Here is an 18019-nt window from a genome sequence, read left to right on the forward strand (position 1 = left end):
GTTCCTTGGCTCTCCATATAGTTGGTGGAGCAGGGCCATCGCCTCTTCATACCCTGTGCAATCGCAGATCAGTAGGTACGCACGATGACGTACCACTGTGAATAGTAGGTCAAACTTATGATTTCGTGGCACCTCATATAGGCCTTCAAGCAATATAGCAACATGTCAAATTTCATGGAGGCCTCTGGGTCTTTGGGGTCGATCTCTAGCTTCTCTAACCGAATTGCCTTGTACATGATCCTTAAAATTTTAGATCAATAAATTTTTGTGCAATCAATGACTACTCATAGACACGAAGCAAGGCCAAAAGCTTTTTTTGATCTGAAGATCCAACATGCCACAGTATGCTGCTGGCTCAAGTCCAAGGGCAGGTTTTGGGGAGGAGATTAGGGTTCTTGGCCTTTATTAGGGGGAGGGGCTACCAGTTCCACAGGCATCCCACCCTGCCCAGCTCAGTGGGGAGCGTGCCCACAATACCATGTTCCACCACATTATAGAGTCACAGAGTATGGAAATAGGCCCTTTGGCCCAACTTGCTCATGCCAACCAAAATATCCCACCCACTCTGGTTTGGGAAATGAAATTCAGGTAATTAACAGGATTTGGAGTTTAATGAATGGTAACCTTGAAACGTCTGATCACAGTGGAACTCCATGTGGCTCATTAATGCTCTTTGGTGAGATGATTGTTCACTTTAATTTGAACTAGATGACCCCACCCCACTAGTATGGCAAACCCTTAACTGTCACTTCAGATAAAGAAAAATCAAGGATGGAGCACAGGAGCCAATATTGCTGGAATAGTTTTTAAAAAGAAAAGTCGGTACTGTGGCACTTGGGGCAGCTGGAGAAAAACAGTCACCACACCAGAGATCGTTAACGACTGTTTTTGTTCCAATTCAGCTTGCACCCTTTTAAGGGCAGCATGAGCTCAGTCACCTCGTGCATTGTGATGTCATAATCGCTGCCCCAGGCGCGCACTGGGCAGGAGACGAGGCAGGGAGAAAACCCCGACAGCGCCATCTTCCCAAGGCTGCCCCGCCACGTGGCGTTACACGCAGGGCTAGTTCGCCATGAGGATGTGCACCGCCACAGTACGATAAATTTGAACTTGGAAAATACTCAGTAGACCTGGCAGAAACTGAAAAGATAAACAAATGGACACCTGTTGATCTGTTAGACCCAAAACATCAACTCAGTCTGTCTCTACACAGATGCCACCCAACTTGTTCCAGCCTTATTATATTAATGATGTTTATTTTTCATGAATGAATTCAAATTATTCTTCATTATGAAGCAAATACAATGAATGACGCACAGATACTCTCCAGAGCTATCAAAAAAAAAAGAACTGGACTTAGAAATGCATTAAAGTTCTTTTGTTCATATTTATAATATCCACGACATCACAAGTAAAAACTGAGCATCAAGAAACAAATACTGAGAATCTAAATTACAACATTATGAATCAGATGAAATAATCATCAACAATCCAGCTACTTTATCATAAAGCGGTCTAAGGCCCACACCCCAAATTACTAGCATCTTTGATTAGCATATCATGAGTAACTTCCACTACTCACATATTATTCCTTTGATTGGAGTACATGATCTGATCCTTTTGTAATTGTTATCCCACTCCCCACCACCCCCTCTCCCTAAACCCAAAAAAAGAGAAAGGAAGAATGAAAAAAGATACAAGATGCAAGAAGAAAGACCGGAGATTGTCCAGAGGGTCCTTTTCCAGAAATTATATTTACCATCAAATAAAGGAGGTCACCAAGAATTGAAGTTACCAGAGAAATGATTAAACATTCATTCCAACGCTCTGCAAATATGGGCACCATATTTTCCAAAATTGTTGTCCCCTTTAATCATCATCACCTTCTTGTACCTTTCCCTCCAGATGCAGTAAATGTATTTCAGTCTAGCTAAACATTTTACCTTTCCTGTTCCATAAATTCCCATCTGGAAGGTCTACTTGCATTTTTTTTTCAATAATTTCATTTAATATTTTCATCTGACCATTGGCATATTAGATTGAAAGAAAGAAATATTGGCCCACTGATCCCTATCCAAGGAATTACTAGCACCTCCCCAAATAGTATCAAGTTGTTCAGAATCCCCAAGCTTCCTGAAAAACTGCACCATCGTCATACCAACTATGTTGATATTAGACTCCTTATGAAGTTCAGTACAAATCTGTCTGCAAAGCTTAGATCTGTCTTTAACAAAAATCCTTATATTTTAAGACCAGTATAAACAGTTCTACTCATTATTATGGATTCTCCAACAGCTTTGAAATATATATATGTGATTATCCACATTTTGAATGCTCAGCATTTATTTTACAGCTCAGCATTTTTCACATGCCATGGGATTTTAGTAAAACCTTTTATACTTTTCTTTGCAGCATTCAATTAAATTAGTGAAACCCACAAACCTTCCTTTCCTATTTCAATTGTCATTGCTAGACAAAATCCATTTTAAATTTGAATAGCACTTCTCAAAATATTGCAAAATTTGCATGTTTATCCTCGTAACACATAATTATGAACCAGACAAAAACTAATACCTGTCTGATCCAGAATATTGAGATACTATATAAGTCACTGGAATGAAACAGAGTTAAAGTTGGTGTTTTCCAAAAGGAAAGCTGTTACTTGCTGTGTGAAGTTTTGTGCTTTTGATTTGCAGAACTTTAAATCCATTTATCTGCTGGAACATCCATTTATCTGCTGGAACATCCATTTATCTGCTGGAACATCCATTTATCTGCTGGAACATCCATTTATCTGCTGGAACATCCATTTATCTGCTGGAACATCCATTTATCTGCTGGAACATCCATTTATCTGCTGGAACATCCATTTATCTGCTGGAACATCCATTTATCTGCTGGAACATCCATTTATCTGCTGGAACATCCATTTATCTGCTGGAACATCCATTTATCTGCTGGAACATCCATTTATCTGCTGGAACATCCATTTATCTGCTGGAACATCCATTTATCTGCTGGAACATCCATTTATCTGCTGGAACATCCATTTATCTGCTGGAACATCCATTTATCTGCTGGAACATCCATTTATCTGCTGGAACATCCATTTATCTGCTGGAACATCCATTTATCTGCTGGAACATCCATTTATCTGCTGGAACATCCATTTATCTGCTGGAACATCCATTTATCTGCTGGAACATCCATTTATCTGCTGGAACATCCATTTATCTGCTGGAACATCCATTTATCTGCTGGAACATCCATTTATCTGCTGGAACATCCATTTATCTGCTGGAACATCCATTTATCTGCTGGAACATCCATTTATCTGCTGAAACATCCATTTATCTGCTGGAACATCCATTTGTCTGCTGGAACATCCATTTATCTGCTGAAACATCCATTTATCTGCTGAAACATCCATTTATCTGCTGGAACATCCATTTATCTGCTGGAACATCCATTTATCTGCTGGAACATCCATTTATCTGCTGGAACATCTTTAAAGAATGGAAAGCGAAGCACAACTGACTAAAATGGACCTAAATTTAGAATCTCAACTTCAGATTGAAAGGACTGTGAAAAAAGTTGACACGAAGAAAGCAATTAAAAGGTATCTGCAAAAAAACTGTTCATGTTCATTCAATAAGCTTAAAAACCTAATAACTGGTTTCTTCCCTGTCCTTTATTGGCTCCCAAGATACAACCTCAAAGAATGGATTTTAGGTGATACCATTTCAGGTTTGCTCGTTGCTGTTGTCATAGTTCCTCAATCAATAGCATACGCGTTACTTGCTGGTCTAGAAACCAGCTCCAGTTTGTATGCATCATTTTTCTCTTGCATTATTTATTTCTTGATGGGTACTTCACGCCATATTTCAGTGGGCATTTTCAGCTTAATATGCCTCTTGGTGGGCCAAGTGGTCGATCGAGAACTACTTCTGGCTGGATTCGAAGTTGACGAAGATAGCCAAGTGACACCATTAATGACAAACAATGCAAATAACTGGAACATCAGTAGCGAGAATACATCCATGAGGATGAATGTCACTATTCCTGGATTACTAAATATTGAATGTGACAGAAAATGCTACGCTGTCAGTGTTTCGGCTGCCCTAACATTTATGTGCGGTGTTTATCAGGTAAGACTTTCATTAGAAGTTTAATTTAATGTGTCAAGTATTTTCATGGTATTTAATTTATTGTTACATTTTATAAATAATTTCAGGAGCTCACACTTTAAATACTATAATTTCAAGATTCATCTCAATAACATGATCATTTTCCATAATAGTGTGAAATAAAGCAACTCTGTCATTTCACTTTCAGAAGAAAAAAAAATTCACAAAAATCAAAATAATTATATTTATTCGTTGCCATAATCTTTTTTATGTTCAGCAATTATGGTACACCATTTCAATGAAATTATATTGTTAGCACTTGGAATCTAGATCAGAGTAGAAATAACAACAGTTATGAACCAAATTGATTTACTTTGATGTTTTATTTACTCGGAAAGTAAAAGAAAAACTTGAAATTCTGTACAAAAGCACAAGACAAATTCAAGTTTGCACAATAATTCAAAAAAATCTCAATATTGAATTAATATCATTAGAAAAAGTTGCCAACCATTATAGGCAATTATATTTTTTTTAATTATGTAAATGAATGCATCTAGAAAATTTCAGGATTAAAAGTATTAATTTTTGTAAATAATTGTGCTCCAAATATAATTTTAATGAATTTTTCTCATATTTCATTTTTATTGCATTGAGCAACAAAGAGACTTTAAAATACATCCAAAGATCCCTGAAGATAGTAGCACAGTCAAATCAGCTGGTGAGGAACTCATCAGGAATGCTTGCTTTTATTAACCAGGGCATAGGGTTTAAGAACAGGGCAGTCTTAGTGCAAGATTGTTTAAAACATATTGAGGATACCAGGTGTAATTCTGGTCACCACATTGATTGGGAGTTGTCATGTTTCCAAAGAAATGAATCGCCTCCTGTGTTGCAACAAGTAAGAAAGCAATCCAAAGGAACATAGAATATCATGAGACAATTTGATTGCAGTTTCCAAAGTGTTATGATTAACAAACAAGAAACATGGAGAGAAACTCTTTCTGTTAATTCTACCTTCTTAGCTTTTATTTCTGTGTACAAAATAGTGCCAGCGCTTTCCAACTTGAAGTTGGAAAACACTTCCAAATGTAGACAGGTTGAAGTTAGGAACTCTCCTCTACAAATAGCAGTCAACATCAAGTAAATCAATGGGTTTAAAGCCAGAGATTGATAAATATTGCTAACAGTTATTGAGAGATGAAACCAAGGCAGGCACACAGAATATGGTGTCTCACACCTGCCACAACCTTACTGAATGGTACAATAGTATTTCAAATGACCGTTTCAGTGCAGGGACAGGCGGGAACAGTGGTTTGCATTTTGGTTCTTTGAGCTTGCTCGTATTTATGTAACATAATCAAACTATTGTATTTTCCTACCACTGCAGTTTCCGAGATGATGTGCTCTGTGGCAGCATGCATCAGATACCTGCTCGATAAAGGTGTGGGCCACAAGAATAGTGTGGTCTCAGTAGAATCCAAACTTTGCATGCACAAATGGTCATTAATGGCTAATTATTGACTGACAGTAATTACTGACTTCCATCATACTGCTGACATAGACTTGAAATTGATGGAGCTAAAATTTGGAGGACTGTGTTAGAGTTGGGTGACAAGAACAGGACACAATATTCCAAGTGTATTCTCACCAATGTCTTCTACAATTGTAACATGATGTCCCTGCTCCTGTACTCAATGTACAACAAATGAAACATGACAAACATCCTCTTTACCACCCACTTACTACTTTCATGGAAGTATATGCAGTGCCCCACCTACATAATGTTTGGGACAGATACTTTATAAAAAAAAACTATTTGCCTTTGTGCAGCACAGTTTTAAATTTGTAATCAAACAATTCACATGTGATTCAAGTGCACATTCCAGATTTTATTCAAGGTTATTTGTATACATAATGGTTTGACCATGTACAAATTAAAAGCTCTTTTTATACATTGTTTCCCATTTCAGGGCACCATAACTTTTGGGACATTTGGATTCACAGGTGTTTGTGAGTACTCAGGTGTGTTTAATTGCTTCATTGGTTCAGGTATAACAGAGATAGGCTTGCTTCTAAGCTTTTGATCACCTTTAGTTGCCATTTTTAAACATGAGGATCAGTTGTGCCAGTGAAAGTCAAAAATGCAAAATTTAGAATGACCATAATTAACTGTTTGGGACAACATTAAGAAGAAAAAGCATATGAATAAACTCAGTAATCACAAAAAGAAAGGTAGGCCAAGGAAGACCTCCATTAGTGATGACAGAAGAATTCTCATCATAATGAAGAAAAATCCCCAAACGCCTGTCCAACAGATCAGAAACACTCTTCAGGAGGCAGGTGTGGATGTGTCAGTGATACTGTCTGCAGAAGACTTCATGAACAGAAATACAGAGACTACACTAATTAGCCACAGAAACAGGATGGCCCAATTAGTTTGCTAAGAAGTATTTAAAAGAGCCTGCAGAATTCTGGAAAAAGGTCATGGACAGATGAGACCAGAATTCACTTCTATCAAAGTGATGGCAAGAACAAAGTGTGGAGGTAGAAAGGAACTGCCCCAGAACCAAAGCATATCACCTGATCTGTGAAGCATGGCGATGGGAGTGTTATAGCCTGGGTATCTATGGCTGCTACAGGTACTGGTGCATTTATCTTCATTGATGATGTAACTGCCGATGACAAAATGAATTCTGAGGTGAACAGAAACATCTCATCTGCTCATTTGAGGAAATTCCTCCAAACTCATTGGAATGGGCTTCATCTTCCAGCAAGACAGTGAGCTCAAACAAATTGCTCAAGCAACAAAGGAATTTTTTTTCCCCCCAAAGCTAAACACTGAAAAATTCTTGAATGGCCAAGTCAGTCACCCAATCTAAATCCAATTGAGTATGCCTTCCCTCTGGTGAGGGACAAGCCCCTAAAATAAGCAGGAGCTGAAGCTGGCTGCAGAAGAAAGCTGGCAGACATCACCAGAGAAAATACACAGCACCTGGTGATGTCTACAGGCCCTTTCAGGTGGCCTGAACACCCTAGTGTAAAACCACATAATCTCCCCCCCTTGCAGCTAAAGTCATACTCACCTGAATGTGGCAGAAGCGCCTCTGAGGCACCAACCCTCCTCCAGGAGGGATAATCAGCAGAGCGCTGGTCTCTGCCGATGCATCCGAATGTGCAGCTGCTGACTCCATCAGCCTATGACCCAACTCCCTGCTCTGCCTGAGAGCCCCCCCCCCCACCCCACAGAGCAGTTCCACCTATGTGGGGAATTGTGGGTAGGGAAGACTGCCATTGCTAGGCCGCATATTTATGACGGGTGGCGTTGCAGCACCAGTCACTTTGCCTCCATCAGATCTGGAGGCGTTACGAGACACCTCTGGATATGAATAGGCCCTTTCAGGTGGACCAGGCAATGCTGCAGCAACTTTTTAAGGCTGCCACCTGAAAGGTGAGTCAGCAAATTAAGATCCACTCCTGCCACTGCTCTCAAGGTGGAGGGTCCACCTGAAAGGGCCTAATGAATCACAGACTTCAAGTAGTCATTACATGCAAGGGATATGCAACAAAGTACTGAATATGACTACTTTAATACACATACCATTGCTATATCCCAAATATTATGGTGCCCTGAAATTAGGGGACGATGTATTAAAAAGTGCTGTAATTTCTACATGGTCAAACCGAAATGTATACAAATAAACCTTGAATAATATCTGCACTTTAATCACGTTAATTGTTTGATTACAAATTTAAAACTGTGGAGCACAGGGACAAATAAAGGAAGAGTCCCAAACATTCTGGAGGGCATTATACTTGCACCTTCAAGTTCGACAACACTCTCCATGGCCCTATCATTCACCATGTAAGCCCTCCCTGGTTTAGCCTACCAAAGTGCAAAATCTCGCACTTGTCAGAGTTAACTTCCATCTGTCATTCCTTGGCCCGCTTTCTCAGTTTGTCTTGATTCTGTTGTAACCTTAAATAACCTTCTTTACTCTCCACTATGCTACTAATTTGGTACCTTCAACCTTTTACCACCTTTGGGTTTCTATCATCAAGCCAATTCCATTTCTAATTGGCCAACTCTCCCTGAATCCCATGTGATTTTATATTCTGGATGAGCCTAAACTTCAGGATCTTGTCAAATGCAAAGAATACACATTTCCATATTATGTCCCTGAAGCAATTTTTACAACAGAAAAAAAATTACCATGTTTTAAAAAGTAGGTTAAAATATTATTTGTTTGTGAGCCCCTGCTATGATTCCTATTGAAGCCATTGATACCAATGAAATTTAACAGATGAGGAAAAAAAAGCGGGACTTTGCCCCTCACTCAGGGATAGGTCTCTTATTTTATATTTATGATTATAGGTTCTTCTTACATTTTTTATTCCAGTTACTGATGGCGATTTTCCACCTTGGATTTGTCTCTAAGTATCTATCCGAGCCCCTGTTGGATGGATTTGCAACTGGTGCCTCGATTACCATTGTAACAATGCAAGTCAAGTATCTAATTGGAGTGAAACTGCCACGTAGCCATGGACCTGGCAGTGTTGTTGTAACTTGGATAAACATTTTTAAGAACATTCATAAAACCAATTTTTGTGATCTGATAACCACTGCCATTTGTTTGCCTTTGTTAATTGCTTCCAAGGAATTGGGGGAACGATACAAGGACAAGCTTAAGTTTCCCTTCCCAATGGAACTAACTCTTGTTGTTGTAGCCACAATGATATCTCATTTTGTAAATCTAAATGAAATATATGGCTCAAGCATTACTGGTCCAATTCCCACTGGCTTCTTGCCGCCCACAGCTCCAAGTTTATATCTTTTACCAAGAGTTGCGATTGATGCTATAACACTTGCAATCATCAGCTTTGCCTTCACAATCTCATTGTCTGAGTTGTTTGCAAAGAAGCATGGATACACAATTCAAGCCAATCAAGAGACTTACGCTCTTGGATTCTGCAATTTAATTCAATCATTTTTCCATTCATATGCCTCCAGTGCAACTCTGGTTAAAACACTTGTTAAAGATTCCAGTGGATGTCAGACTCAGCTCTCCAGTCTTGTTAGTGCTGTACTGGTATTAATGCTGCTCCTTTTCTTAGCTCCTGTCTTCTATTCTTTGCAGAAGTGTGTTCTGGCAAGCATCATTATAGTCAGCCTAAGGGGAGCTCTTATGAAATTTCGTGACCTGCCAAAGTTATGGAAAATGAGCAAGATTGACACCATGGTTTGGTGGGTCACAATGCTGTCTGTAACTTTGATTAGCACTGAGCTTGGGCTTTTCACAGGGGTAACATTTTCCATTCTGTGTGTTATAGTGCGCACACAAGTACCTAGGACAGCTTTGTTAGGTCGAATGCAAGATTCAACTCTATATGAAGATCAAGCAGAATATAATAATCTTTTATCTCTTCCCCAAATTAAAATCTTTCGTTTTGAAGCTGCCTTGTATTATGCCAATAAAGATTACTTTATGTCTAGCCTAATGAGAAAGGTTGGTCTGAATCCTATTTTGGAGATGGCAAAGCAGAAAAAGGCAGCAAACAAACAAATAGAGAAAAAGAAAGTAGGAAAAACGTTCAATGGTAACATTAACCAAGAACAGCCTGTTGTCCTCAAAGAATTAATTCCTAAACTGTACAATTTTCATACCATTATTCTGGACTGTTCCACCATACAATTCTTGGATACAGTTGGTATAAATACAATGAAGACTGTCCTGAAGGATTACGATGAGATTGGTATTAGAGTCCTCCTGGCCAACTGCAATCCTTCAGTGATTGATTCATTGAATAGGGGAGAGTACTTTGGAGAAAACTGTAAGGAGATGAACACTTTGTTATTCTATAGTGTGCATACAGCTGTCCAGTATGCTGAAGCTAAGCAGTCTGCATTGGGTAATTCCTCTGTCTAAGAGTTTTCAGATTTGTTGCCAAGTATTGACCACGCACTATGAAAATGAAATAGCATAAATTTAAAAGTTATCCAAACTATGGGTTGCTGGGAATATTAATCAACCCTCTTGTATTTCAATTACAGCACAATAAGTTAATCTACTACACATTTGTTGCAATAGATTGCAACAATCCTCATTTTAATATGGCTCTTTGATTGGCAAGAAAGGAATTCTTAAGCACATTTAATATTCCTTCATAAAGAAGGGAGGAAATAATGATTGGGCTCATGTACTTGGTTGCGAGCCAGTGATCCATGATGTACAGAAAGAGGACAGCTATTGCTTAAATAGGAGTGAGCAGTACAGAGAGGAAGGATTAAAGTTTACTTTTTAAATACATTTGAAAACAGGTTGCCAATAATTATCACACAATTTTAAAAAAACGATTGTTTGTCCCATTTTTAAAAATAAATTCAGTATAATAAGTTCAAGAATTGTGAAGCACACAATTATCTCAAATTCAGTTGACATTAGAGCAAGAAGGTGCCATCCTAAGACTACCGTTTTAAATGGACATAATTATTCTTCTACGGTAACATTTTAACGACAAATGTTTTCCCAATGTTCAAGATTCAAGCACTGTACACATTAATTTGATATTGCTACATTAATCCATGGAAAGCTGAAGGTTTGTTACTTTGACACAAGTTGCTATTCTGCACTTTCATCTGAGTGCCCTCACCCCCTAGCTAACAATTACATGGTTATGACTAACAGCAAGACTGCTGCTTTAAAGGTTCCAGTTATGTCATGTAATACTACATTTAGAATATAACATTCATAAATAAGCAAAATTGATATCGTTGGTGACAGTGTTATTCATGAATTTAATTAAGCATTGAATTAGGTGTTTTCTCAGGAGTAATATTTTTACTTTTGTGTATCATAATCTAGAATAGAGTACAAGAGCAGGTTTTTAGATTTAGACCTAAAGAAATTAAAAATCATCTTTCCATAAATTCTTTGAATCGAACATCTTACTCTTTGCATTATTAAGTAGTATTAGGTATATTTAATGTACATGTTTCTAAAAAAAAATTCAGAACATTTTCTCTAATGACAAAAATCCACATAAAAATTAGATACTTAAAATAATTGCTGGAACAGAGGTGCCAATCAATTTCAAATAAATAAATTAAGGCTCATTATTTAAAATTCTGGTGTAATATTGTTTTTTTTATTATTCTACTCTAACATTGCTTTGTTATTATACAAGGGATCATTTTGAAGTAGTTTTGCTCTTTCCAACATTTTAGTTACCTATCCTGGAATTAAATATTGACGGTGAAATTATGTCCATAACCAGGGCTAACTAGTTTTATGTAATTGAATAGTAGTTGTAAAGGTTAAAACCTTGCCTTTTTGATTCTTAGTATGCCTGTCTCTTTAAGAGAATTATTGTTTGTAGTGTTACCATAGTGACTGTGATATAATATGTTGTAATATCCGCCCAGGTTAACCGCTTGCTCTTTTTCTACAAGATGTGAAGGAAGCGTGAGCACAAGAAATTTTTCTTTGAATTTTTGTATCTTTAACCTTTTGTATCTCTACATATTTTTGTATCTCTTTAAATACCTTTTGTATCTCTAATTGTGTTTTATAGCAGTCTTTAGTTAACACTTTTGTCAACTTTTAAGTAATTAGAATCTAAAGGACAATCTTTATACAGTAAACGCTTTGTTATTCACCGTTACAAAAGTCTTGTGGCAAAGCTATGTATGATGTTTATCTGTTCCATCACCAAATTATAACTACACAAAGCAACAGCCACAGAATTTGATTTATTGGATTAAAGAGAATGAAATTTGGAATATCACAGCTCACATTTTGGAAGATGATACTTTGAAATTAGAATATTAGAATAAGGAAAGCATCATCTATAATAGTAGAGCAAAAAGAATAATTTTCATTAAAACTCATTGTTGTTTATCTAGTTTAGCTGTTGCACAAGATATTTGTTTGAGGGTATTTTGGGGGAAATTGGGTTCATGTATATGAACTAAAAGAATTGTAATTATAGCACTGTAATGGTATCCAATGTATACAACTTAAAACAATGTTTATCAATGATATTATGGGATTATGAATAAGTCAAGAAAATCTAATTAAATATTCTGTAGAACTGCATTTAAGTCATAGCAATTCTGTGTACAATGGAAAAAAAACTATGGCTGTATTTGAAATCTAAAACTAATAAAATACTAGAAGAATTTTAATCAAACTTGTTTTTTGATGAAAATAATGGTCATTTGTGTTTATACTAATCCGAAACACAAGAGTGGTCTTGAAATTTAGTCCTGTGGCAATGTTCTTTCTTTAATGTTAAATCAAAACTTATTACAAATATGAAACACAACTAAAAGTCACCAATGATATAATGCACTCATTAGTTATGAACAGTGACAAAATTCCTCCAGCAATTCCTCACCTCACTGCCCAGAAATCAGGTTACAATGTTTCTTGGTCAGATTCAAAATTTCGACCTACTTGTGATATGCTCCAGTCTTTTAGTTAATAAAAGCCTTGGTTTGGATCAACAAGTCTTTGGTTCTTTCGACACGCACTACAGGCTTCAAAAACAGTTTTCAGCATTACATGTTGGGAACTCAACCCAGTTATGGTCCATTTAAAGATTTTAAATTATCTTCTTCCCCAACAACACTCTTAGCCCTGCATTTCCAGGCCCAGTCCACAATTTCTGGCAAGCCCACCATCCTGAGACACTAACATTTGGCCTACTTTGCCCACCAATCACAACAGGTCTCTCAAGTTTTCCTTTGCATGTTTTACTGCACACTTAAAAAATAGCACAGATGAATGGATGTCTCTCAGTCCACAGAAAAAAGTGTGGAAGTTCAATTAAAAACGGCCCGAAAAAATATTGAAAACATGACGACACGGAATTAATGTGGACATCAGGATCATAAAGAACAGAAAAAGCCCTGTTGGCCCAACTTTTCACTCCAACCATCAAGCACTCCAACATTAGTTCAATTTTGTCTTCTCACATTCCCATAAATTCTACCTACACACCAAGGGCAATTTTGAGTAACTAATTAAAAGACCAACCAACACATCTATGAGATGTGAGAGGAAACCAAAGTACAGATGGAACGTGGACACAGGTTGAAATTTTGAGTGCATTGGGTCGATGTTTACATTCATGTCCACCATTTTGGAAAGTCCAAAGTAATAACACTCAATTGTCGTGGCTTTCTGAAGGTCCAGCAATTTAAAATTAATTTAATTGAACACTCAAGTAATTACTCATTAAAATTTACTCTGCAACAACATCCAATTACACAGCAATTCTAATGTAATCCAAGATCCCAAGATTTTGCATTATCAACCAAGTTTTGACATGACTACAAAAAGCAACGTTAGGAAAGAAATCCAAAGCTTTAGTCAGACAAAGAAAATTTAAGGAGAATCTGAAAAAATGGTAGAAAGGAGAAAAAAAAATGAAGGCAGCAACACCAGAGATGAGGTCATTCTAAGTTAGAGCAATTAAAATCAAGAATGGGTAGAAGGTTGGAAGTCCAGAGATCTGGAAAAATTGTCTGGCTATCAGAAGTTGCAATGAGTTGAGAACCAGCTGGGGGAATCTGTGAAACCACAAAAAGCGCTTGAAGACAAGGATGGAAATTTGCCAATGTGAACAGCCAGGATTCAAGATACCTGCAGCTGAGACTGATCAGAACAGATTTATGCCTGGTAGAAGATATGTGGCCAGCAACATAAACATTGGAATAATTTAAACAAAGACACAATGAGCTAAGATATGTGCAGAGCAATTTCAAATAATGAGTCCCTTTCCCGTCTTTGTGTAATACCCCTATTTGACTGGCCCCCAAGACGGGACGGACTGATTGGAGACTAGGACAGGACTTGTGCAAGATCAACGAGATTGTCATGCCTTTACATTCTCTTGTCCTAACCTTGCCACTATTCTCAATTTAAACTCCATGTCCACTAAAGTCTTTACTATCATTGACCTTCAGCATGAGTTTTTATGATACCTTTACATTACGATTCCCAATAACTTTTCACATCCACTTATTGAGGCCAGCAGAATACTTGAACAAACCCTCAAGCCTGGTTGTGGCAGACATCATTACCTGCCAATTCCACCATTGTACAATATATGGACAATCTTCTAGTCGCCAGTGATAATGAACAGGGCAATCAGGTTGATACAACTTTCATATTTAATGCCCTCCATTATAACATCCCCCCTCTCAAAGTTCAGCAGGGAAAGGAACAAGTTTCTAGGTGTTTTAGTGCAGGCTTTTGTCACCTCACCCCAGAGCGCATCCAGCCCATTTACGCGCACCCTCCCCAACTTCTCCCAAACAGATGTGTGCTTTTCTAGGTCTAGTTAATTTTTGTCAACAATAGGTTCCCAATATTACTGCCTACACTAAATTGTTAACTCCCTTTGCATCAACTAGGGGTTCTGCTTCTTTAATTTAGACAAGCCCTTGCAGACTACATTTGAAGCTTTAAAAAATATCCCTGACAGGAGCACTGGTTTGTAGACCACCCCTTTCAACTTTATTATTATAATTGAAGACTCTGCTTCTGCAGTTCTCACACAATATCAGAATGACCAGCCTGCTGCTTATATTCCCACTAAATTGGATTGCATGACCCTTGGAATGCCACTATCATTTTTAATTTTTCTATTATAAATATTTATTCCAGTAATCTAATAATTTTATGTTGCCACTGCACTTATAACTTGTCAAAAAGCAACTCAGTTCCCTCCTGATTATATAACATGCAGGAAATACTGACAAAAGCTCATGATTAACTACCAGCTCCATTCCTTTCTTCATTAATGCTGCCTAATCTCCTGAATATTTGAAGAATTCTACTTTATTTCAGAGTTCCAGCACTTACAATGCTCTGCTCACCCACTGAATCAGGAAAGCCAGCTGGAGGCCACTGCTCTAGTGCCTGTTGGCTCTCCCATCACAGATATCTCTGTGACCCTCTCCCATACACTTTTTATTCATTTCCAACTTTTACAAAATTAATGTTACAAACAGTTCACAGGAATGAAATAATCTCATAACCCATGGGGTGCCCATACTTGGCAAACTAGCAACCCTGTTAAGCTGTTCCTGACATTCCCACACAGACAGCATCAGAACCGACACTCATCCAAATTTCTGATGGACTGCCAAGATTGAATATCACCCACCCTGATCCCATTTCTGAGTTAATATCAAGTTTTATGTAGTCATTTCATGTTCTTGATAGAAATCTGCCACAGTAACAAACCCTTAACACCACGTGGAAAAGTATCCTATGCACAAGAATATTTTTCACCCTGGATTAATAGTTGATTATAGCCAAATAAACAAGTACAGATCTCTAAAATACAGTAAAATCCCCAATGTCTGGCACTTAATCAACCAGAAACTCAATCAGGAAAATAAAAAAAACAGGGGAAATAAATAAATCATACTTAAAATAAATAAAAGTAAATAAAGTTTTAAATAAAAGTCTAAATACAAGTTTAAAATTGTAACTGTAAATGTTCTCCAAAGCAACACACAATCCCTTGGGAGCAAATATTCAGGCAGTGGATCATCCCTGTCATGCCCTGCCCGCAGCAGCTATTTGAATAAAATTTGAATAAAGTTGTAGTTGAATAAAATGGCAGTGCCTAGGATGAAGAGCCAACTGTCGTCATTTGCTGTTGGGGAGACTCTCCTGAAGAGTCTCCCTATCCATGGCTGGTAAGAGGCTTTATCTTTTATTAGTATATTAGTAAGGCTTTATCTGTAAACTTGGGGGAGGGAGGTTAATTATAACGGCAGCATGGTTAGCATAGAGGCTAGCACAATGCTGTTACAGTGCTTCTGAATGGGGCTCCAGTTTAAAGGAAGACGCGCCAAGGGCCTGACTGGAACACTTGCGTGGAAGTAAGTCGGGTTGTCAGAGCAAGGAAGGTGCACTGAGGGCCTGACCAGGACACTTGTACGGAGGAGAGTCGGGTTTCACAGAGGGCCTGACTGAAACACTGTGTGGAGGTGAGTTGTGTTCCGCAGAGGGCCCAACTGGGTCTACAATACTGATTTTTTTTTTCAAATCACATTACATTTTGCAGCCTTTGTTGTTTAAACTGTGTATTCTTAATGTAGGTGTATTAGGCATTGAAAGAGTGAGTCTCAGTCAACCAGAAAATTTACATATCCAATATCTGCAGTCCCTGTACATGCCGGATAATAGAGATTTTACTGTATTTAATACAAGTTTATGCAAAAATATTAAACTATATGATTTTTCAGACTTACCGGATTGAGATCAACTCTAATAACCAATGAATACGAACTTGTTCAATGCCACTGTGAGGTACTGATGCAACATATGCAAGGTTCAGCTCTTGGTCTTTGCTGAGGTCAAATAAATCTGCTCTGTTGTGTGGCAGAGGGGGACTGGGATGATGTAGAAAAGATTAACAAAGTAAAATTAGTCAATTTAAACAATTGCAATGACAAATACCAAGAAGTGTTTATTTAAAAAGGAAACCATAGCCATCCAAACACAGTCATATGCAAGACTTAAACAAGGAGCAATATAATCCAAACAAAGAACTGGAGGTCGCAGCAACAGCTCGTACAGATGTCATTATCATTTGTGGTTAGAAAATGTAAACAAATGAATGATATTTAGCCAATAAAGGATACCTAATTGCAATCATGAGCATTACCAGAATTTAAGAGAGCACAGGACTCTGCGCTCAATTCTAGTGCCCAACATCAAGAAGGATACATCGCCTTGGAGGAGATGCAGTGCAGATTCCAACCCTCCCCCCCCCAAAAAAAAATAAAATCTCTGCTGTTTTCCTTGAGTAGAGAAGAACAGTTTTGAAGAAATTGATAGTTGATGACAATTGAAATAGTTGAGAGTGGAGAAAATATTTTTTTTGTTAAGAATGACCAGAACTAGAGAACATTACCTTAAAATTGAGAAGTTCACTTAAGTATGATGGCTGGAAGCATTTCTTAACAAATTGTGTAGTGGAAATCTGGAGCTTCAGACTGTAATCAGCAGTTTTTCTTATAGAAATATAATATAGTTAAAACACAGTTAATAAAATTGTAGAAGACTCAAGAGGCTCAATTGGTGCCTTTAGCTCATACATTCAGAGCACTGAGGGTCTTCAGTTTATTTCTAGAGGAATAAATATAAAAAGTAGGGAAGCTGCATTGGAGGATGTGTACTACATCATAAAAAGGATAGTGGTAGCTGGGAGAATATGTACAAGGATAATAACCAGAATTGTGAGCGTAAATATATCAGGGAAGGATAAATGGATTGAATTTCTTTTCACTCAAGAAAAGAATACAAAGATTTAACAGAAATTTTTAAAATGAAGTGTTACGGGCCCAGAGGATCCCAAAACCCAGCAGCAACAGAAATTAATCAAGACAAATAGTTATTTAAACAAAGTCATTTTTAATTTTTTTAAAAACATAAAAACAGGATCGAAATTTAACTTAACTCCCTTCTAATTCTAAGCGCACATGTAATATGTATATGTTCAGGAAAGTTCTTTGATTCACAGTCCAATCTCACTTCTCACTCCTCCAAGTCACTGGTATCAGGCAATTCTTATACTGTGTACAGAATTTAACATTTATGAATTTTCACCAGGCTCTGGTGCTTAAAGTTAAATGGTTACCGCTCAGGAAGGTTCTTGATAGTTTCAGAGAGAGATTCATTGCTCGTTGGACACGCACAAACTGATTTACTTTCATTAGTCATTTCAGTGTCTTGCCAAACTTCCCCCATCAGTGCTTTTCATATGATAACCTCTTCTTCCAGGTCACCACAGAGTTCTTCTTATTTCCCTTATTTCAGGTGAAACACTTTAGCCAGCCATTTCCTCTTGTAAGGACCACAAGGGCTTTT

General features: G+C 37.5%; 3 protein-coding genes across 11 annotated transcripts in view; 2 read left to right on the top strand and 1 right to left on the bottom strand.

Annotated features, from left to right (window-relative positions):
* The window catches only part of idua (alpha-L-iduronidase), a 236747-nt gene that overhangs the window by 209785 nt on the left and 8943 nt on the right, over positions 1-18019 (bottom strand). Inside the window, exon 2 of one of the 5 annotated variants that reach the window (XM_069926493.1) lies at positions 16399-16539. In XM_069926493.1, the coding sequence (XP_069782594.1) occupies positions 16399-16539 (141 nt within the window). Of the gene's footprint in view, positions 1-16398; positions 16540-18019 lie in introns of those variants that run through there. The other 4 variants (XM_069926494.1, XM_069926502.1, XM_069926499.1 and 1 more) reach the window with 4 other exon arrangements.
* On the top strand, positions 3453-11197 carry slc26a1 (solute carrier family 26 member 1). Its single transcript, XM_069926492.1, has 2 exons — positions 3453-4148; positions 8525-11197. Exons 1-2 carry the CDS (start codon positions 3516-3518, stop codon positions 10049-10051), a joined length of 2160 nt encoding a protein of 719 aa, XP_069782593.1. The 5' UTR covers positions 3453-3515; the 3' UTR covers positions 10052-11197.
* LOC138758089 (protein regulator of cytokinesis 1) overlaps positions 15760-18019 on the top strand; it is a 43030-nt gene continuing 40770 nt past the window's right edge. For 4 of the 5 annotated variants that reach the window (XR_011354133.1, XM_069926503.1, XM_069926505.1 and 1 more), the window contains exon 1: positions 15760-15840. Coding sequence is in view for 3 of the 5 variants with exons in the window: in XM_069926503.1 (XP_069782604.1) it covers positions 15773-15840 (68 nt within the window). In the remaining 2 variants the exon portion in view is untranslated. Of the gene's footprint in view, positions 15841-16046; positions 16135-18019 lie in introns of those variants that run through there. The other variant, XM_069926509.1, reaches the window with a different exon arrangement.

Source organism: Narcine bancroftii, chromosome 3 (assembly GCF_036971445.1).
Source record: "Narcine bancroftii isolate sNarBan1 chromosome 3, sNarBan1.hap1, whole genome shotgun sequence".
NCBI classification, from domain to species: Eukaryota; Metazoa; Chordata; class Chondrichthyes; order Torpediniformes; family Narcinidae; genus Narcine; species Narcine bancroftii.

Bases quoted from the DNA above. Each gene is read 5' to 3' on its own strand.
- slc26a1 (XM_069926492.1), top strand. From the start codon at position 3,516: ATGGAAAGCGAAGCACAACTGACTAAAATGGACCTAAATTTAGAATCT. The intron at 4,149-8,524 runs GTAAGACTTTCA...TTTTTATTCCAG, and splicing joins TTATGTGCGGTGTTTATCAG to TTACTGATGGCGATTTTCCA.